This window comes from Carassius auratus, unplaced genomic scaffold, assembly GCF_003368295.1.
Source record: "Carassius auratus strain Wakin unplaced genomic scaffold, ASM336829v1 scaf_tig00023288, whole genome shotgun sequence".
NCBI classification, from domain to species: domain Eukaryota; kingdom Metazoa; phylum Chordata; class Actinopteri; order Cypriniformes; family Cyprinidae; genus Carassius; species Carassius auratus.
This window is the reverse complement of record NW_020525257.1, coordinates 745001-769032: the sequence shown is the minus strand read 5'-3', so window position 1 is coordinate 769032 and position 24032 is coordinate 745001. Positions and strand designations below refer to the sequence as shown.

Here is a 24032-nt window from a genome sequence, read left to right as displayed (position 1 = left end):
GAACATTTTGTCATCATTTACTCAACCACATGTCATTCCAAACTTGATTTTGTCTTATTTTCTGTGCTTTTTGTCTACACGATGGAAGTTAATGAGCTTTAACGTAGTTTAGTTACCAGCGTTCTTTAAAATATCTTAGGTTTGGACTGACATGAGGAAGAGTAAAGGATTTAAATTATCAGTATTTGAGATGAGAGTAGCCTTGTGTAATTTCCAAACCAAGCAAACATTAGGGTTTTTATCCAGAAACGATCATGTCCTTTAACATTTTATATGTTCAGAGTGGTCCTAATTAAAGAATCAGACATTAATGTGTGTGGTATAAAGGCCTGTGGTGTCACAATGCCATACCAGTGAGTTTGTGAAAACATACTCTGTGCTATTTATTCAACTTTTCCCTCAGTGCAGATATTATTTTCCTTTCTTCTTCCCCGTGACCCGGTGCTCTGCATCCATCTGTTAGTGGTAGTTTTGGCAGTGCCCTATCAGAACGAGTGCCAAATCAAAAGCACCTGTTGTAAGACTCTTCTACTCTTTGCCAAAACCATAAACAAACACGCCACACCAACTGCCAGTTTTGTGTGTCAAAGGAAAATAAAACACCAACGGCATCACCCCATGCAACTTTGGAGAATATGCGACAGAAGCCACAGGCCCTGGTTCAGAGATGTTTCCAAAAGCTCTTCCTACTCGAAAGCGTCGGAGGACTGAAGTTGCCTCTGTTGGGGGTCGCGATGAGGTGAAGTTCAGGGATGTGACTCTGTTCCTGGTGGAGAAGAGGATGGGAAAAAGCAGGAGGAATTTTCTGTCTAACCTCGCCAGATCTAAGGGCTTCTGCTTAGATGACGCTCTCAGGTACGTGACTCAGAAAACAACCCAGTGGATGAGGCGAGACGCCGTGACCTAATTTATATTCCAGAGTCACCCTCAGGCCAAGACTTTTTTTCTTCAGTAGAACAGTAAAGAAGTTGAAACCGTGGTCCTTGGTGATTCATAAAATGCAAGTCACTGTCGTTTTGAAATGTGTCACAATTCTCATACTATCCGCCCTAAATAGTATTCAAAAATAGAATAGGAATGTCCTGAATCGTAGTATGTTTAAATGAGTATGTCAAAGATGGTTTACCACTTCTGGTTTTAATTTGAAGCGCATATCGTTGCACACTCGAATGCCTAAATATTGCCGTCAACACATTGCACAGTAAACAAGGATTCAATTAGAACTACAAACATGCATAAAAAGTGTTAAAAAACTACAAACGTGGAGGATTTGTGAGACATGCAAAGGGGTTTGAGGGCTAAATATTTTTTTCAGCAGGTAAGACATTGATTATTTATTTAACGGTGTCATCTGCAGCAACAATGTGAACTTTTATAATGATATGTTAAGTCATTAACTTTAAAATGCATCACTACGTGCATTTAAATGCATCATAGTGATAAAGTATAAGTAGGCGAATTGGGATGCAGCGTCACTTCAGTTAGAAAACATATGCAACAATTCTAACCTGAAAACATCTACTCTGCTCCATACAGCCAGGGTTACATGACAAATTTAAAACAGCCCAGAGTAAAGCAATGGCCATATCCCAAAAATCAAAACTCAATTGATTTCTTCAGATAAAAGTAATAAATATTTTGAGTCTGTAAAGACTTTTTACGTTTATTTGTGTGCACTCACAATAACATCAGTACATTGCGCTTTTGTAAAATATTGAAAGAGACCAGGATGCCCTTTCTGCAGTCTCGGTCTCTGTGAACCTGAGTCCAAATCTCCATGTTTATCTTTGCCTTAAAAACATAAAAAATATATCTATAGACAGTGAAATGTCTTCATTTTTAAATAAACCAGTTCAAATGGTAAACAAATATTCTCCGATTATGTAATCCGTATGAAACGTGCAAGTGCATCCACATCCACTGCGGAGATGACGAGTCAGTGTCGAAAACAGTCAGTGAATTATTAAAATGTTAATGAAGCCTCCTTATTGTTTTTCCCTGACACATTCATAATCATTACATCTGCTGGTGCACTGTGGCAAGCGTTATGCATATGCTTGAGCGCTTATTAGGCAATTAAAGACTCATTATAATTATTTACTGTGATTAGTCAACTTATGCTTCAAATGAACGACTACTAGTCGACCAGAAAAATCCTTAGTGGAGGGCAGCCCTAGTAATCTGTGCTGCTTAAGTCATGAACTGTTTCAGACAGTCTGGTGAACTGGTTCAAAAGAGTTATTAAATTTCCCCTAAAGGTGACTGGGTTAGTTTCGAGGACCAGTTGAACTGGTTTTGTTATGCAGACCTGGCAACCCTCTTCAATATGTGCTTGGAAGCAGACAACTTGTCTGAGGCAATGGATTACAGGTAGTTTACAAATGTTCAGCTTCTTGCACAGACCAATCGGTTTGCTTCATAAGACCTTGATATATTGTCAGGATCTAGAGGCATTGTTTTGGTTTTATTTCTAAAAAACATAGCTGCTGACTTGCATTTTATGCATCTCACAGTTTCAGCAAAAACATCTTATTTACAGTTTACCCGTGGGTGAGTAAATTAACAGCAAATTTAAGCATTGAACCTTTGGATCAGTCATGCTTAAGGCATTTGAGAAGGTGGATAGGTTTTTCATTGAAAGTGCAGATTTCATAAAAAGACTTTTAGGTTTTAATAGTTGGTTTAGCTTAAAAAACACCAATGACCACACTTGTAATGCAACTTGTAAATGTATGTAAAACTGATGAACCAAGTGTGAAAACAGTCAGTGGTATTTTCTGTGTTTGTTTGCTTTAAACCTCATTCAGAACCCAGTAGAGATATTTTCCCTTTTTAGAGTCCGTGAGTGATGTACATCTTTGGCAAACAATTAAAAGCTCTAAAATATTTTAATTTGCATACAATTTTATGCAAATCGCAGTGATAATGACTAGGGCATCTGGAGAAGGTTGCATAGAGAATGGCATTGTAATAATAGCACAGAAACGATCTATTAAAGCCTCTTGGCGCAGCTATTGATTAACAGAATTAATCACCCGCTTCAAGAAGAACCAAACTTTACGAGCACAGAGAAACCTGTTTTTTGAAGTCGAAAGCATAGTGTCGGAGTGTGTAATGTGACGTGTGAAGTGTGGTCTGTTATTCTTCTCTTCATGGCTGCTTGGTCAGAAGCGATCCTGGGCTGTTGGTGCCAGTTTGTGCAGGTGGAGAAGCACCAGTGGGAGTTGTTTTGGGTAGATGGGCATAACAGCAGCCAGCAGTTTGCCGTAGCGTAGCGTGCCAAACCCAGCTGAGCGATGGCACCATTCCCAGAAATGCAGCTTGAGTTCGAGCGGCCTACGGCTGTGTGCTGCTGTCTGCATCCAACCACAGGAAACCCGTCGTGATGAGCTGAAAACTGACATCGCATAAGCCAGTCAGGATTTGATATCTGTACGAGTCTGATAATACAATGCACTATAATAAATCCCCTGGTATTACCCTGCACACGGATGGGAAGCGCTGTAACATTCATAATGCACAGCTTATGTTATATTGAAGCTGTTTGAATCAATCAAAGCGTGATTGGCTTCCTGTGGAGTTTGATGTAAGAGGAAAACGCCGTTGCACACAGGTTGCTCGTTCATCGCTCAGCATCAGCTTGGATGCTTCTGCTAAAATTCATTTCGGAGGAATAAAAATAGACAAATGAGTCATGCAGTGAAAGTATAGAGCTATAAAATTCTTGTGGGGGTTTGCGTCGGTCTCTCTGACTTCTAAATGCAAACATTGTCATCTAGGAAATAAATGACAAATTTGCATGAAATTTAAATAGTCTGGTGCATTGATTTCAGATTCATGGTGTCGAGTCAGAGGCTCATTTGAAATCTGGCCACAAATAAACTGCATAACGATGCCCTGGCAATCATTTTATTATTTTGGCATTGAGTTTTGCACAGACAAATGCCAGCTATATTTTCTCCAAAAACTATAAAAATTATTAAATATGTTGGATTCTAATGGAGTACCGTGGCTCTGCTTTCAAGTCAAATCAGCGTGTTATTGTTAAATAGACATATTAGAATTGTTTTCATTAGTTGGCAACTTACTGAAATAAGTTTAACTACTTTTTTATTAATTTAAATGAAAATGGAATAAATTGGTTTGCTAAAAATTGGATTAAAACTATAAAATGGTTAGTTTTATTAATTGAAATAAAGCTAAAAAAAAAAAAAAAACCTTGAGAATTAGAAATGCTGCCTTGACAACTAACCGAAATAAGCGTAAGTAATAAAATTACTAAAACTAATAATGAAATGAATAGAAAACCTAAGATTTAAAATGATCCGTCTTGCTTTGGCAGCTAAGTGAAATATGTACAACAATTACTAAAACTGAAGTAAAAATAAAATTACTTAAATAGCAGTATGAATAACTTAGTTTTTGTTCATTTTAATAAATAAATGGATGAATGAAAACTGCCTTATTGCCTTGGCAATAAATAGAAATAAGTTAAAGTTGAAGTACTGAAATGACTAAAAATGGAGGGGAAAAATAATTAAAACTAAACAGAAATATAAATGATAAAATATAAAAAAATTAAAGTTTGCTTTTGTTATTTTAAAAGCAACCTGATAAATATTAGATAAAATACTAAATTAAAAAAATAAATAAAACAAAGCTAAATAGAAATTTTACAAATGAATCACATAACAAAACTACTAAAACTTAAACTCAAATTAAAACAAAAACTGAAAATATAAAAATAAAAGCTAATTCTAAATATTAATCAATATTCTTATAGTAGCCTGATAGTAATAGTAGACTAGATTTACATTAAGAAAGAATAAAGATGAGAGAATTGTCCCACTGAAGGCAAACAGAAGTGAGTAAATTAGTCTCGGGCTAATCTCAGAGATCCACAGCGGCACCTGTCCGTTCTGCTATTGTACCTCCGCATGTCTGATTGCATACTTTAGTTACTCCTCTGATAGACTCGGTCATTTAGCAAAGTGCTGAAAGTTCAGGACTGACCGTGTGTGTGTGTGTGTGTGTGTGTTAAACCTGTGTGTCTGATCATCACACACATCACATTCACATCCTAATGTGGGAAAGTCCACCGGATTTGATTTCATATGGTACAATCGGATCATTGAGAACTGCTGGACGAGAGCGTGTGTGTGTGTGTGTGTGTGAGAGAGAGAGAGAGAGAGAGAATCAATCAGTCGTAGAGTAGATGTGAAACTGGATTAAGGGCTTGAAGGCAGCTACTTATGCACCACACGATCTGGGATCTGTTATGTGCATCTAATGGTGTGTGTGTGTGTGTGTGTTTTGCAGCGCTGACGTGACACACGTCGTGTCGGAGGGGAACGCAGCGCAGGAGCTCTGGAGCTGGCTGGAGGAGCAGGGTTTCAGAGAGATGCAGGACAAACACGTGCTGCACATCAGCTGGTTTACTGAGAGCATGAGCGCCGGCCGGCCCGTGCCCCCCGAAATCAGACATTACATTCAAGTAAGTGCACTTTTTTTGCACAATCTACTAGCATTGTTGTGTGTTTCACCTGTGAAACCACTCAGTTCTGCTCAGGGTTCTCTTAAAAAAGAAGTATACCTCAAGTCTATTGTATTTAAGTGTATTTTTAAACTGTGCAGTTGTTTAAATGACAGTTTTTACAGTCGTTGATGTGGTAATAGACAATGGTTTGCTACCCAGACAATGTAACTCTATTTGATTCTAAAGTACTCATTTATCAACTCCAGGTTAATCTTGGGCTTTTTTAAACACGTGCAAAAAGTGTAAAAAGTCATTTGAAAATTTGCTGAATATTTTTCTTCCTCAGGTCATGCAAGATGAGTTTGTTTCTTCATCAGGTTTGGAGAAATGTAGCATTGCATCAGTGTCTCATCAATGGATGCTCTGCAGTGAATGGGTGCCGTCAGAATGAGAGTCTGATAAAAACATCACAATAATAATCCACAGCACTCCAGTCCATCAGTTCACATGGGTTTGTTTAATCTTTTGTCTTCTCCAGATGTTAACTGATGGACTGGGGTGCTGTGGATTATTATTGTGATGTTTTAATCAGCTGTTTGGACTCTCATTCTGACGGCACCCATTCACTGCAGAGCATCCATTGATGAGACACAGATGCAATGCTTTTTCTCTTAATCTGTTGGGGAAAAATGATTTCCATCTGTATTTGGCGATTTGGTGATGTTGTATCCACTACCAGAGCACTAGGTGTCGCTGTGAGCTGAAAGGGTTTCTGACATGACACTGAACTTATAAAATAATGACCGTATATGCACATCTTAGAAACACAAAGGATTATATCATATAAAACGTGTTATATGTTCTCGTTCAAATGCATGACCAGCAAACGCTCACGAATGCAGATTCAGAGCCAAAAAGCATTTCCCCATCCTTTTGACACTTACATCGAGCTCTCAGACCTTGAATGCACTTCAATTACATCTCTATAGAAAGCAGCTCCACAGCCGCTTTGGGAAATAATGGGAAAGGACATTGCATTTCACGTGTTGGTTGCAGAAGCACATTTCATAAAGCCGTAAGACCAGCTTCAGAGTGATGCTCAACACAGCTTGAGGCATCAGTGTGAAGCCAGGACTCGTATGCATCGCTGACTGACGCCGGAGACTGGTTCTTCACCCCTGGACACAGCATATGTGTCCCAAATAAAGAAATATGCTGCCTGTTTCCATTCTCCATTCAACTCCATTCATCTTTCTCCTCCTTCTCAGTGGGAGAGAGACGATGCAAGTCTTGCAGGACATGACTGTGAACTCCAGTTTGTCTCTTAGTGCCGCAGGCCAGAAAATGGCTTGTTTACTTTCGTCCCGGCATTGATTGAGGCGTTTAGCATCGAGCTGCTTTAATGAAGATGCTTTGATTGATCAAAATATCAGAGTCAGGTAATGATGCAGGAGACAATAATGGATCTGCGACATTAAAGGAATAATTCAGCTGAAAATGAGACAATGGAGAAAATTCCATTCAAAAAACTTCTGTGTGACAGCATGATCTCCAAAATAGCAAACACACACACACACACTCTCTCATATATATATATATATATATATATATATATATATATATATAAGTATCAAAGTAATTTCCAAGATGCTCTGAGTGAAGAAATGGGGTCTTTCGATGCATGGCAGCAGATTTGGTGTCTTTGACACTGAACATCATTGATTTGTGTGTGACAGATGAAGAATGTGACTATAAATGAGGTTTAAGAAGAAAAGATTTATCAGTGAATAACTTAACTTTGGGTCTGTTGCTCATGCGAAGCTGGCAGATGATTTTTAAGAGTCATAGACTGCAAGGCTATGTTTTTGATGATTTTATGGTATGTTTTGTCCTTGGCGAAATAAATCAGAACCAAAAAACAGAGGTTGTTCAATAAAAGGTTGAGGAAGCTGAGGATTGTTTTTGGAGTGAACAAGGAATATTATTTATTTTTATGCATTTTGCAGATTCTTTTATCCAAATCAACTTACATTTCTAGCACCATGACCTACAGAAATGTTATATAATTTAATCTTTTAAATAAGCTTCTTATTTTTATTTATCAGTTTTCATTTTAAGTTTTCAAATTTTTTTTTTGTTTAATTTTGTCTTGTGATTTCTTTTTTGATTTTTATTAATTTAGTTGGATTAATTTTAGTATTTTAAGTACTTTTAAGTTTAACCTGTTAAATGTCACCCCGTCCCGTATACGGGACGCCTTCGTTGACTATACTATATTACAATCAAATCTAATCTAATCTTGACAAACTATATATCGTTGGAAAGGTCTAAGACTCCCAAATATATATTTTACCAATATTTGTTGTTAAAAATTATGTAGGAAAAGTAATAGATGAGTTTATGACAAGAGTGCACCCTCAGAAATCTACATTACAAAAGGAGCTTTGACCTTTGTTTAAAAAAAAGACTTCCTTGTTGCCTTTTTCTCTATCACATTTTAGAAATCATCAGAAGTTATATATCACTTGAAAACATAAAATCTCAAAATTCATCCTTTAAAACCCATTTTAAAATCAGACATTGCATTACCATGTAAATGGTACATCAAAATCATGTTACAAAATGTTTTCAGTCATGAATTATAAAAATTTAGGTTTGTATCATGCACATTTATGTCTATCTTCAAAAACGTGAGTGACAGTTAACAGGTTAAGTTTTTAATCTAATTTGTATATTAGATATTTTTCAGCTTTAACTCAATGAACAAAAACATTTCTCTTTTTATATTTGAATGTATCTTAATTTCATTTTATTCAGCTTTAATTTGATTAATTTCAATACTTCTTATACTACTACAAATATATATATATATATATATATATTCAGCTTTATGTCAACGACTTCATTTTTATTTCATAGTAATTTTAGTACTTAAACTTTTCATTTTAGTTAAAGTTTTAGTCATTTAGTATGTTTTTATCATTTTTATTATTTACACTTTATTAATTTAAATATATATATTTTTTTTACTATACCCTTTTCTACCATATAATATTTATTTTTGTTTTATTTGAGCTTTAAATAATTTTATGAAAATGATTTTTTAATAGCTGTAGTTTTAGGATTTGTGGACTGTTCCTTTTATAAGGATGCATGATGAGGTGTAGAAATGCAAAAATGCACCACTACGAAAGAACTTGCCTTTATTATTGCTCTAAAAATGCAATGATTGTTAGAAACGCAGATAAATACGGCTCTCGCTGTCGTCTAGACGGATGGGATGGTCTTCAGAGACATCTGTTTGGCGATCAGTCATGCACTTGGAGAGGAAGCGGAGGCCCGATCAGGAGGGATGTGAACCCGAGCCGAGCCGGTGTTCAGGGTGTGATCTCATTAACCCGAGCCATGCTCTCGACTCACCTGCTCAAGTGATGGTCATTAACCCGGCAGACGCTTCTCTCACCTGCAGTCATTCAGCTCATTGTTTCTGCCTGTTGAGCTGAAGTCAATCCGCAGACAAACAACCTCTTTTCAGTGTCTGTGACCTCCAGAGGTGCCAGATGCAACGCACTTTGTTAAAATGTGATTAATCTGTTAAACTGCTCTGCATCGTATCTGCTGAATCAAATCTAATATTACTAATTTTGTGCTGCTGATACCAAAAATAGCCTGTTTTGCTATAGCACGCCACACTTTGTTATTAAATATGATGCATTTTTTGCTTTCAAGAGCCATTAATAAGGTGAAGAAGTCTTGTTTTTTCCCTTAATCAGAAAAAAAAAAAACAATGCAGAAATACATGATTCTGAATCTGAATCAGAGCCAGATTAAAGCATTGTTTTTCAATTCTTAGCCCATTTTCACATTATTTTATTTATAATCCTGAATTTACGGTTATTGACAGAAGAAAATGCAAGCATGAGCTGTTTTTATTGCATTTGAATAGCCACAGAAAATGACAGATTTTGTGAAAAAACACTTTTATTTATAAATGTGTGTGTTTGTAAAGTTCTTATTTGCACATATTTTTTTTACACTCCTTTGCATATTGTAAATTAAATTACGTATTTTGAATCTTTGACATTTAGACATTTTGAGATGTTATACATAAAAAAAACGTAATTCATGTTTTGTTTAATCTAATATTTATTTTTATTTTTCAGTTTTATTTCAATTAACATTTTCCTTATTTTATTTTAATATTTTCATTTAAAATTGTTAAGTAATTTATTTGAATTAATATTATGTGTCTTTTAAAATTATATATATATATATATATATATATATATATATATATATATATATATATATATTAATATCTATATTTATCATTAATTAGTTTGTATTTCCGTTTAAGTAAATGTAATAATCTCATGCACTTTTGTGCAATTTTTTATTTTTTATATTAATATTTATCGACCATTAATTTTTATTTCAGTCTTAGTAATTTTTGTTCTTAAATTTTACAATTTCATTTTTTATATATAATTTGAAAAATATTCATATATTCATTCATCTTATTGTGTGATAAAACTACATGATGGATTTTTTTTTACACTTGAATTCAGCATAATTAATTTAGGCAATATTATGCCCTTTTTATTGCAAATCAGCATATTTTTATTTGTAACATTTATTTAATTTATTTCAAAATGCAAGGATGTGTAATAGATCAGGAGACATCAACTTTGTCTCAGAAGTTTCTCTTAATTGAATTGTAAATTAGTTTTTTATGGCGGAAGTGACTTGAATTTGATTAGCGAATAAAATCTGGCAAATCTGAGCAGTCTGAGATCTTGTCGAGTCTCCATTTGCTCTCCATGCAGTGTAGTTTTTTTAGACATTATGAATGTTTTTGTCTGAGTGGCAGTGAAACGGCATGTGAAGTCAGAAACCCACAGTGATGTCTGGTGTCACAGGAAGGGAAATTGAATCTGAAAGTGCCTTTAACTATCATAATTTAACATGGGGACCAGATTAGTTTCTGAAATAGTCATCATACAGGCATTATATGCAGCCTCTTTATGCTTGAGAAGGAGGTGATGCCCCTGACGGCAAATAATGGCTCTGATTTTTCAAACTTCTGAGAGCTTTTGCTGGAGGGAAGTGAAGATATCAGCCCTTGTTTCCTTCAGATCTAAAATAGCGTGCGGTCAGAACAGCGTGTTAGCGTTCACTTTCCCCGCTGAATCTCTGAATCTGCCATTATCGCAATGTGCCGAGATGATTGCGCAGGTCATTTTCACAGGTACCGACTCCCATCGCATCCAGCAATTATTCCCAGAGCGCTGACATTACCGCTGCAATCCTTTAGTGAGTCGGGAGGGGGTGAATAATCAAACGCCAATTCATGAGCTGCTGGCTGTAATTGTAAATCATAAAGCTGTAATTGATTCTGATGCGTTGTGTCATTTTCGTGCTGTTCCTGTGTGACGAGATAAATTTCGTTAGCAGTCTTACGTGTTTTGTTTCGTATGTTGTGCAGCACTTTGGTCAGCATTTATGTTGTTTTAAAGGGCTATGTAAATAAACTTGACCTTGACCTTGACCTTGACCTTGACCTTGACCTAAGAAGTCAGACCTTCCTTCATTGTAAGTCTTTGGTTTTTGTTAAATAGGTTTTAGTCTAAAGCGATTCTATATGCATTAAATATCCAGAGGCTTTTATGAACTGGTTCATGCCACTTGTTTATTCTGATCTTATGTTGACTGGACATCTGATTGATTTATGAGCATCTCTCTCTCTTTGTGTGTGTGTGTGTGTGTGTGCTTATGAGAAGAATCCCGCCGTGGATCAGAGGTCACGTACGAATCCGTCAGCCAAACCTGAGTCTGCTTTATCTCCATATGCTTGCCAGAGACGAACGACGATGGATAACCACAATAAGATCTTTACAGTGAGTAAAACACACGTATGCGCTCATAATCAAACTCCAACATAATAAAGGACACTGAGATATTATTTAAAGACTGACTTTGCAGTGTTCCTGAGTTATTTCGATCTTAAGCCCACTTGCAGCATAGTAGATCAGAAGTGGGCTGAACCACATACGCACACACACACACACAAACACACACACACACACACTTGTCTTGCGATTTGCATCTAGAAGGTTACAGGCATGTTATCAGTAGTTGAGCAAAGCTTCAGTCATGTTCTGCTTTAAACATTTATTTGATATTTGAACAGATTCACTTTAGGCTTCTGTGAGGAAAATTACGAGCAACCTTTGAGACGCTGTCGGAACGGCTAAACTTTTCCGCACGAGCTACGTGTTTGGTGCCAGAATTAGCCTGACGAACGCTGGAGGTTTAAGAGCTTTTGGATGCATCAGGCATCGCTCGCTGATTATCACAGCTAATGTGTTATGGTACTTTGAACATTAATCAAGAGAAAAACAGTGTGAGAATATGCTTTGTTTCAGATTTGACATTTGCGTAGACTCGTATTTTGCGATGAGCAACGTTAATAAATCAATTATGATGAAAGAGGAAAACACCAAAGACTGACAGGGTGAGGTGAACCGTAACCGAGAGCACAGATTAAAATCTCTTCTGTATTTCACTGGCAAATATGATATTTGAATGGAAACAGAGACTGATTGTCTATTGCCAGGAGAGAAAAACACCTGCAATGCAAACACATTATTGAGAATAATGACTGAGCTGAAGAACAGCAGAAGGAGATGAGATGAGCTCAGGGTGTTTGTGAGAGATGTAATCTGTTTGGTCTTAGCTAAAAATGACATGTGCATGCATTTTAGTCCTTGTATATTTATATATTCAAATGCTGCATCAGATTTGTCTACTTAAATCGTGTTTTGTTTATGTGGTCTGAATGCATTGTTAAATCAAAGGTGTTTAACTGGTTAACTGCCAACGTCTATCTATCGGGACGCTTGGCACTCTTTTTGTGTTACATGCTTTTTACCTATCACACATTTAAGTAATCATCATTAAATAAGATTAAACACTTCACAAAATGTATCTGGTGGAGAAGAAGTAATATTGAAGAAGAGGGTTCAGTGTGGGAATGGCTTTTTAACAGTATAACAGGAACTTTAATTTTTTTCGTGATATCAACTTCAAATTCGGAATGTAACTTAGATATGTTGCAATGATTTTATAGCTATTTTAGGTTGCAGAATTTTTTTTAAATATGTATTTTAGAAAAAACTTTTTATGTTGCCTTTCTTTATAGTAAATTAAACTTCAATAACTTTATACTTACATTTATTTTGAAATGCTTACGCTTCAGCAATCAGTCATTGTCTTCTTTAAAAAGAAACCGCAGGCTTAGGTCTGTACTCCAAAGTGTGAATTATAGGGAATTATAACCATTTAGGTTCAGATAGTGTATTTTAATATATTTCTTGAAGAAGAAGGTATATTGTGACAGAAATGTATAAATTGGGTGTAACCATATGTCTATTTTTGGTATAGCACCTAAACAAAATCTCACAGGAACTTCAGTTTTTGTAATATTAACTTGTCAGACATGTCGCTTTGATTTATAGCAACTGTAGAATCCAAAATATTTTGTAAAATATTTCGTTTACAAAAATAAAAATAATTAAATAAAAATGCAGTTGGGTCTGTTACATAAACTGCTTAGACTAGTCTTAAAAAGTAAGTCATCTATTTATTTATTTTCTTCGAGACTGGTCATAAATTCAGGTTTTAAAGATAGATTATTCTAATTTGAATCTGAAAAGTAAGACTGGTTACCCAGAGACAGTTAAGAGGTTAAGTTAGTATTGTTCTGGAGTGATTTTTGCATGTTTATACATATTAAATTATTAAATAATCACTTATATAGGTATTATTATTAGCATTATATTGAATCGCTGTTATGGTTGCATATGGTTGAATTTTGCATGTTAACATATTCAATTATATATTATTATTCAATAATAATAATAATAATTATTATTATTATTAAATGCTTTTCCCACATTATGTGATTGCTAGGGTGTTCTAGATCAATTTTATGCAATATATTTTGTGGAAAACATTTATTTCAAATCAACTAGTTTGAAGTAATATTAAATAGTAATATAAAATAATGAAGAATAATTAAATGTATAATTATATATAATATTATCTTAATAATATAATTAATAATAATAATAATAATTATATATATAAATATATATATATATATATATATATATATATATATATATATATATATATATATATATATATATTTAGGCATTACGAAACATAGCTACTGTGTCTTTTTGTCCCTTCTTTCTTTCTTTTTTTTCTTATTCTCTGTTTCTTGCATTCTGTCATCACTGATTATGTTGCTATGTAAAATATTTTTTTATTATTGTTGAATTTTTGCATGGTTATATATTGGATAATATTTATTATATTAGATATTATTAATTGTTATTTATGTTTTACCACGCAATGTGGATGCTGGATCAATTTTATGCAATAAACCTTGAGAAAAACACTGTTTAAATAAACTGTTTAAATAAGAATGAAATAGAATAATTATGTTTTTTTTTCTCTTTCTCTCTCTGTGTTTTTGGCATTCTGTCATCATGCATTTTTCTCCATCTCTCCATCTTTACCAGGCCTCCACATCAATCAATACATGTGTATGTATCGGCACTGACCGTCACGCTGTGAAAGCGCTCAGAAAAGCGTGAGTGTGTGAATGAATGCTGGCTGATTTAATGTGGAGGGTGTAAATAGACATTAATGAGCAGGCGTCGTGTGTTGTTTGCTTTCATCTCTTGGCCTCTGGTGCCACAGCTGTGCTGGGAAGGTCTTTCCCAGGCCGAATCAACCTCTCTAACGACCCCTCGCTTCATCATTCAGCTGACCGGGAATCACAGTCACGTCTGCTAATGAAAGCCAGCACACATGGACATTAAAGCGCGGTGTTATCCGATGCAGGAGGCGTCTGATGGCTGGTATTTACCTACATCTTGCAGCATCAGATACGCCGTTCATTATGTGTGCTGCTGAATGGATGAAAGCCTTTTTGCAGCTTGTCCATTATTTCCAGAGCCACTGTACAGTTCTGTGCTCATAAATAAAAGTTCCTCCGTGAAAAACGTTCACGTTGTGTTTGCGGTATAGTAGGTCAGGCGCGTGTATGTTCTTCATTGATTCAGGAGGGCATTATGAAGTCGTTCAACATTGGAATTTGAAATGTATTCGGACATAAATAAAGGATTGGTAGTGAAGTCAATGCTTCAGTCCACTTGTCAGGACTAGAAATAGATTTCCCCAGGAGTCAGGAGAGGTTTACCTGCACATAGCCAGCGTTTCAAACTAAAAATCTGGTGCATTCTGCTCTTATCACAGTCACAGTTTTATTTTGATGTGTTGTTTAGAGACGAAGCTATCTGAACTAGATCATACTATAATAATAGACCAACTAGAGCTAAATCCAATTGAAATAAGAAAGTGATGTGTTTGATTTTATAGAAAGCACAGGAGAAATTAAGAGGCTTATTATGCATGTTTTATCATTTGTGACCCTGAACCACAAAACCAGTCTTAAGTGTAAATTTTTCACATTTTAGGTTTATGCGTCATCTGAAAGCTGTATAAATCATCTCTCCATTGATGTATGATGTATGTGTTTGTTCGGAGGACAATATTTGACTGAGATGCAACTATTTGAAAATCTGGAATCTGAGTGTGCAAAAAAAATCTAAATATTGTAAAAATCTCCTTTAAAGTTGTTCAAATGAAGTTCTTAGCAATGCATATTACTAATCAAAAATCAATTTTAGATATAATTACGTTAGGAAATGCACAAAATTTCTTAATTGAACATGATCTTTACTTAATATCCTAATGATTTTTGGCATAAAAGAAAATCATCAGCTTTTTGCCAAATGCATGACCGAAATGTTATGTCTTTGTTGGGGTTTTCAGTTAAACTGTTTACATTTAAGCCTAAGAAAACTCTTAAATGGTACAAAGAGTCTAAATTATTAGAGGTCTTTGCAGATGGAAAGACAAAATTGCAATATATAATTTAATATGATGATTAAACTTCAGAAGGCTACGATTTCACTGAATAAACTTTGTGTATTGCTGCTATATTTCTGCCGCTCTGAGAGTGACACCTGCTGGCAGACAGTGAATTTGCTTTTTCAATAAGCCCATATGCTAATTTTGCTACATACTGTATTTAAAATGTGAACCAAAAGGAGAACAATGTTGGCCCTTGTCATTATCAAAGTTGCCTGTTCTAACTATTAAATCTTTCTATACTTCTGCCATTGTTATGTACAATATTTATCATGCTCATTGCACAATGCTCAGCGTTTGGTCTGAGGCTAACCATAACCTTCAAATAAATATGAGTTTGATTTAAAGTGAAAAAAATCAATGAGTAAAAAAAATCAACATAACTTATCATGTGGGCTTCAGCAAACAAATACAGAATATCTTACCGTCTTATTGCTAACTCATTCAACACACACTCAATGCTAATATAATATCATCCCCTTACAGCAGCAGACAGAGCAGATGTGTGTTCAGAGGTCTTCATTAAAGCTGCAGATCTCGTCTTGAGCTCTCCAGACACACACACACACACACACACACACACACACACACTCCTGCTGTTCTCACACTCCAGGACTCTCATCCTCATCCTCACCACACACACTCACAGCACAGCAGGACTCGACCCCGTGACCCCTGGCATTACCGGCCTGCTGCTCTCATTAACCAGTGTGTGTGTGTGTGTGTGTGTGTGTGTGTCAGGGGTGTCGTGTATGTCACGGTTGGGAGGGTTTTTAAATCTGTCTGGGCACATTCATGTCATGAAAACAAAGCTGCATGTGTTGATTCACACCGGGCCGTTGTACATATAAACCTGCGCTGCTGTTATTCTACTGACAAGTTTTGGCACTCAGGGGGGCGAGAGAAATGCAGCACATCCACATACCACAACTTTTGGGGTAATGTTCCTATGAAGTTATGAAAAGATTATTTCTGAATGTTCTTAAAAAAAAAAAAAAAAAAAAAAAAAAGCATTTTTTCTTGGTTATGCACTCACAGTTTTATTTATTTATTTATTTATTTTAAATCTTATTTCTAAATCACTGGAATAATAATAATAATAATAATAATAATAATAATAATAAATAAATGCATTGAAATGGAAAACATTTTTGTAATTTTGCATTATTTGTAATAATATTTCACAATATTACAGTTTTACTTTTTTAATTAATTAAAACAATGCATGTTTATATATTGAATTCAAATAAATAGAAATTAGTAAATGTATGTAGAAACTCTAAAAGTCTTTGTTCAATATATTACAACCTAAGATGCATTATTTTTTTAATGAGTTTTTGATGGTTCAATTGTTTTAGAAAATGTTACTCATTCTTAAAAATTATGTAAAGTATCAAAACAATTATTATTATTAAGATTGATTGATTTTAAGGTCTTACCACTGATCTTTTATAGATCGATGGATTTTACAGATATCTTTCAAGGGATAAATTAAATTTTAAATTACAATATATACAGATAGAAAACAGCTATTTTAAATTGTAAAATGTCACAATATTACAATTTTGATTAAATAATGACTAAATAAATCCATCCTTGGTGATCAAAAGAGAACAATTTTAATAATTCCAAACTTTTGAGCACTAGTTCTTTTTCTTTCTTTTTTTTTTTTACTATCATGCAACAGTGTAGAAATTATATGATCAATAATGTAATTTACATTATCAAAATAAGTTGCACAATTTCAAGTGCCATGATGGTTTTAAAGTCAGTTTAATGTGGCGAAAGCAGGTTCTTCAGGTTTTAAAGAGGTAAGAAAGAGATGGTTCTGCTTTGACTGAATGGTTCTTTGTGGAACCAGAAATGGTTCTTCTATGGCTTCGCTGTGAATCAGCTTTATTTTTAAGAGTGTAAATGATGTAGTAGTGTGTGTCTCTCAGGGAAACGCTCGCGAACCAGAGGAAAATGACAGGTTCCTCTCCACTGATCACAGAGCCACGAGTCGCTGTGAGGTCATCTGAAAACCGTGCACAGAAGCATTGCATGATGGGAAGAATACAGAGCACTCTCTGATTGCTGTCGGCCGCCGGCACGGGTCACTGCGCAGCCCGTGTAAACCCACACCTGACTTACTTTCTCTTTTCCTCTGTTTTCCTCACTCCTGCTGCCTTTTATTTGACCTTTTTACATTTTTTCCTCAGTCATGTTTTCAGTGTTTTTCACACTTCATCTCCTCCTGTCATTCTGTGCTGTAGGACGAGCTGGAGGTCCTGCCAGAGAAATATATTATTTAACAATTTGTACGGTATACATATATAAATTGGTAAATAATAATAATATATGTCATATACATATTTTACTGTCATTTACCGTTTTTTACTGTTTTTAGTTTTGAGTTTTAGATTTGAGTTTATTTTTTATCTGTCTATATAGTTTTCTTTAATTTTATTTTTAGTTTAGTAAAATTTGCTTGAGCAACAACAAAAACAAACAAAGAAAAGGAAATACAATAAAAAATACAAATACAATTAATAATTTGTAATAATTTTCTAATAATTTTATTATTTTTATTTTTTAGATGATTTAATAAAAGAGTTAAAAAAGCACATTTCCCTCTAAAATTCTCATTAAAGTATTTGGAAAAATAATATATAATTAAAATGATAATTTATGAAAATATTTGATGAACTATGTTTTATTTATTTAAAAAATTTATATCGGTTGTTTTTCTAATGTTTACATATTTATTTTTTTATTTAATAATTATTTTTTTGTAATATATGTTTGTATAATTTTCATTCATTTAATTTTAATTACTTTCATTTAATTTCAGAAAACTTAAATGAATAAAAAAAGACTTTGACAAAAATTATATATATATATATATATATATATATATATATATATATATATATATTAGTCTTATATTGTTAGTTATGTGTGTGCAATGTTTCTTTCTTTATTTTATGCTTTAGAATTAAAATTAGTTAATTTATTCAATATCTATAAACATTTTCATTTAATTTTGGCTTTTCTTTATTATATATATATATAAATATAGTTCATTTTATGACCATTATGATTTAGTTTTATTTTGATTTTGTGGTTAAATGTATTTAGAGCATGTTTTCGTGAGATCCACCTGCATTAATCTGAAGATCCTGCAGTTTTCCAGCTCAGATATGTGTTTGTGTTTGGCAGCTGAAGCTGGAAAAAACAAGGAAGAACTCGTAATATTATGCTATTTTAATAAAGAAACACAATCGTGTGACCTGTGTCAAACGTGTCGTCCGGTCTGCTGCTGTAGGATGCGTTGGAGGTGCTGGCGGAGAACCTGGAGTTGGGTGGGAATCAGGGCCCGAGCCTGGCGTTCAGAAGAGCTGCGTCTGTGCTGAAGAGCCTCCCCGCCGCCCTGAGACACCTGCAGGAGACACAGCATCTGCCCTGCCTCGGAGAACACAGCAGGGCCATCATAGAGGTGCGGATGAGCCTCGTCCGTCTCTCTCTGTCTCTCCACACACATCAGCAGTCATCTGAGCTGCTCTGCTCCTGCTGAGGCTCTGATAAATACACTTTCACACCGCCGCTGTTTGCTTCCCTGAGGGATAAGCAGTAAGACATGCTTCGGAAAGAAAGAGAGAGCCAAACATTTCACCAAAAGAACAATGAGTAGGTTTTAAATGAGGTAAAATGGTGAAGATCAAACCTGTAAGGTCATGTCTGCATGGGTCATATTTCACACTGATGTTATGACACTTCCCCTAAAAGTCTTACTTTTAATATCTTAGTCTCTGGGGTATATTTGTAGCAATAGCCAAAAATACATTGTATGGGTCAAAACTATACATTTTTCTTTTATGCCAAAAATCATTAGGATATTGAGTAAAGATCATGTTCCATGAAGATATTTTGTAAATTTCATACTGTAAATATATCAAAACTTAATTTTTGATTAGTATTATGCATTGCTAAGAATTCATTTGAACAACTTTAAAAGATGATTTTCTCAATATTTAGATTTTTTTTTTTTTTTTGCTCCCTCAGATTCCAGATTTTCAAATAGTTGTATCTCATCCAAATATTGTCCTCCGAACAAACCAGACATCAATGGAAAGATGATTTATTCAGCTTTCAGATGATGCATACATCTCAATTTCACAAAATTGATTCTTATAACAGGTTTTGTGCTCCAGGGTCACATTTAAGAAAGTATGTGATGCAATGACTTTGATTTATGCTAATTTAAATGCTAATAAAAATGTTAATGGTCCTAAAACGTACCCATATACTTCAAATTCAAGATTTATGAATGATTTTGAAATTTCTGAAAATTAATACCTTTATTTCCTTACTACATATGGTGTATAGTACAAAATTATAATATAATTTATTTAAATGTAATTTTAAAATTTAAATATATATTATTTCTGGTGGATTATGTGACACTGAACACTGGAGTAATGATGCTAAAAATTCATTTTTGATAACAGAAATAAATTACAGTTTACAATATATTCACATAGAAAACAGCTGTTTTAAATTGTAAAAATATTTCACATTTTTACTGTTTTACTCTTTTCAATCAGATAAATACAGCCTTGGTGAGCATACCATTGCATTACATTATATATATTATACATACCATTGCATTTCATTATGCATACCATGCATTACAACTGTATAATCAGGATTTCTAATATATTTATATATATATGCATACAGTATATATAAGCTTGTTTTAGGACCATTTTATGTTTTGGTTTTGTGATTAATTGTGACACGATTTTATCAGATTCTCCTACATTTAGTTTCAGTAGAGATGTGCGTTTGTGAGTCAAGTCCTCAAGTCTGGAGAATACAAGGAAGAACTTGTAATATATTATGCCTTGTTAAAAATGAAAGACATTTAGCTTTTAATAATTGAGTGATGTGTGACAAAAACACCGTTCCCCTTTGTGTTGCAAGCTGTGGGATTACCGACAGCATGTAGAGAAGTAAAACACCACATCAAAACTCTTACATCTCTATATTAGCCCTCATATCTCTAGTGCTTTCAATGAGAATGAATCGCGTGCAGCTTTCCACCAACTGGTTTAACAAACACGGACAGTTAAATGACTAGTTCAGCTTAAAATGACAAGACTTCAAGTCAATCACGGCGTCCACGTTCACAGTGATAAATGTGAAAGCAACACACGGTGGATGTGATTAATACACTGATTCTGCTTCCTGCAGGCTGAGAGCAAATAAAGCATCTTCTCAACAGCGCCAGAGCGATGGGAGACTACTCAACCGGCGTTTCATTAGACTTATTAAGCTGCAATTAACTCGGATGCTGTGTGTGTGTGTGTGTAGATTATTCACAGCTAGCGTGGATTGAGTGGTTTGTGGCGTGTCTGACGTCTCTGTCTTCACAGGAGATCTTTGAATACGGCTCTTCCTCCAGAGTCGAGGAGATACTGAATGATGAGAGGTATCGGACTATGAAGGTAAAGTGGGTCTCTCAGGACTTCAGTGCTTGTGTGTGTGTGTGTGTGTTAATGTGTGTGTTCTTGTGTCTGTGGCTCAGTTGTTCAGCAGTGTCTTCGGGGTCGGACCCAAAACGTCCGAGAGCTGGTTCTGTAGAGGACTGCGGTCGTTTGAACAGGTGCTGAGCGAACCCAGCGTCAGACTGAACCGCATGCAGACCGCAGGTGAACTCTCACACGGGTTTCGTGTCATGTTCCTTGTTTTGTTCCAGGTTTAGCCAAGTCTTTGTTTCTGTATCTGCTCACGTTTGGCTTTAGGAAAGCTGCACTTGGGTTTGTCTATCATCGATGACGCTTCGACTGAACAGGTTTGGAGAGAGATGTGTTAAATTATAGATGTTAAGTCAACAACAGTTCAAATGCACTTACCAATACACACTCTTGTAATATCATTTATCAGTTCATTTCTTGTTTTAAATCTTAATCAAACACTTATACAATATATATATAATGCTTTTCAAATATATTTAAATATAAAAAATATATAAATATAAAAATAATGTATTATTTTTTTTTTTTTTATAATGCACATGCATTATAAGATATTTAACAAATTGTATTTTGTAATTCTATATCATTATCAAAATGTGTATATATTTGCTATTTTATATAATTATATAATACTTTTCAAATATTTATATATATTTATACACACACACACACACACACACTTTTTTTTATTATTATTTATTTTTATTTTTTACTTTTTTCTACCAAAAGGTAGGTAGGTTTTCTATTTTTTGTAATAGAACTTTTATAAAATTAAATAGAATTAAACACAACAAAACAAAACAAAACACAACACAACAAAACGCAGTCATCATCCTGGACACGGAGAGCCAAAATATATAAAAATGCTTAATGCGTTAAAAAAAAGAAATTGTAACTTAATACTAATAGTAATAATAATAATAAAAAGTTTCAATACATATTTAATTGGCAGCTAAATATTAATTTGCAAAACACTTGACTACACACCATTTTTTTTATTTATCATTATCATTATATCTTTATTTTACAATTATATTTAAAAGAATAAAAATACCTAAAACATGCTTTATATATATATATATATATATATATATATATATATATATATATATATATATATATTAACAGCAGCTCAAAATCATTAAAATATAGAATTGGGAGGTTTATGTTAATTCCCAGACCAAGAATTGTATTGGTATTATAAGGTACTTCCAGGAATACCATGTTTTTACCATGCACTTACTCACCAGAGTACCGTACGTGTCCAAAACAACACAGCTTTACCACAGTCTGCAATGTTTTCACAGAAGAGTCACTTTTTTAGAAGTGTCTGAATGTTTTTATTTTAAGCCAGACCTCCTCTCTGTTTCTCTCTCGGAGTAAAAACAATGTAGAGGTGATAAATGTTCCTGCCAAACCACACTCATCATTTGCTGTCGTCCTCTGACGGTGTGTGTCTGGGACCGAGGGCTGGTTTACCTCTCGTACCGTGCTTCAGGAGCGTCGCACGCTAAACCCCTCAGAATATAAATACAATTATCGATGAGTCTGGTTTCACGTGGAGCGTCACGTATTAAAAGCCTCCCGGGAGGCGGAAGGAAGTGATAGTTTTTGGTTGTTATACATTCAGAGCTCATCAATCAGGCTGGGAAAAGGCCAGACGTGTTCCCGCTGTCATCTCATTTATGAATTATGAATTTATTGTTAGCGTTTAAAGCCATTGCCTCATCTGACCTGTTGTTTTATGGCCTGGAGTCTTAATATGGATTTATGATGGAGGGCCGTGTTGTTAATTACTGATTGTTTGGGAAAATCTACTGTAAGTTTAATGAGGCACACCGCTAGTATTTTTCAATCGCACGGCCTCGTAATTTTCCACCGCTGTCTTCAGGCGCTCGTTTATGACCTGCTGATCTATAAACTACACGCTGGCTTCAAACAATTATGCAGATCCCGTCCGGGAGATTTTCGGTTTTTGTTATAAAGACACTTGTGATGTCTTTATTTTGAAGTTCAGTGAATTACATCAAATATATGGTGCTTTTCTGCTTACAGCAGCATGCATCAGTCTCCACTTAAAACCTTTACAGTATTTATTAAATATTTAATGTATTTATTGAGAAAATGTATACTTGAAAATGATGCATTAAATTAAAGAGACAGTAAAGACAATTGTAATGTTATACAAAAAATGTCTATTTCAAATAAAGGCTGTTCTTTTGAACTTTCTAATCATCAGAAAGTTCTAAAAAATATTTTTGAAATTCAAAAAAATTCTGAAAAATGTATCAAAGTTTCAACAAAAATTCCTGTTTGTGTGCACAACTGTTTTCCTTTGAACTGAGATCGTATATATATGAACTTAATTACAATTCAGATATATACAAAACTGTAAGTAGTTTAAGAAGTCTGAGTGATGAATCTCTCGCCACGATTTTGGGTGAATTGTTTTACATTTATGTGTTTGGTTGATGCTTTTATCCAAAGTGCACTCAAGTCTGTCACTCAAGGTGCTTTATCACTGGAAGCCGTTTTCTCTATGGAGAAAATTAATGGGTTTTTTATTTCTGGAAACTGACGGTTGTGCTCTGTTAAGTCTGACAGCAGCGCAAAGGAAGAAGTTCACAATATTAGAAAGCAGATCAAAAACACCAAGATAAAAACCAGGAACGTCTACTGTATATTTCTCTTTAAGGCTGACAAAGAAAGTTTTCATTGGTAGTACCATTTTTAATAGTTCACAAAAAACGTAAATGTGCTGCAAGTGTGCTCTCTCTCAGATCATCCGAGATTAGGATGAGTTTGTGACTTCATCAGGTTTGGAGAAATGTAGCATTGCATCAGTGTTTAATCAATGGATGCTCTGCAGTGAATGGGTGCCGTCAGAATGAGAGTCTGATAAAAACATCACAATAATCCACAGCACTCCAGTCCATCAGTGAACATCTGGAGAAGACAAAAACTGAAACAAATTCAGCATTAAGATGATTTTAACTAAAACACATAGAGTCTATAATCCATAATAACACTTC

At 34.4% G+C, this 24032-nt stretch overlaps 1 protein-coding gene across 1 annotated transcript in view; it reads left to right on the top strand.

The window, feature by feature from the left end:
* The first annotated feature begins 667 nt into the window (after positions 1–667).
* The window catches only part of LOC113077836 (DNA nucleotidylexotransferase-like), an 84620-nt gene continuing 61255 nt past the window's right edge, over positions 668–24032 (top strand). Inside the window, exons 1-6 of the mRNA XM_026250100.1 lie at positions 668–855; positions 5320–5494; positions 11257–11373; positions 18789–18959; positions 20899–20970; positions 21051–21174. Coding sequence (XP_026105885.1) covers positions 668–855; positions 5320–5494; positions 11257–11373; positions 18789–18959; positions 20899–20970; positions 21051–21174 — 847 coding nt within the window. The remainder of the gene's footprint in view (positions 856–5319; positions 5495–11256; positions 11374–18788; positions 18960–20898; positions 20971–21050; positions 21175–24032) is intronic.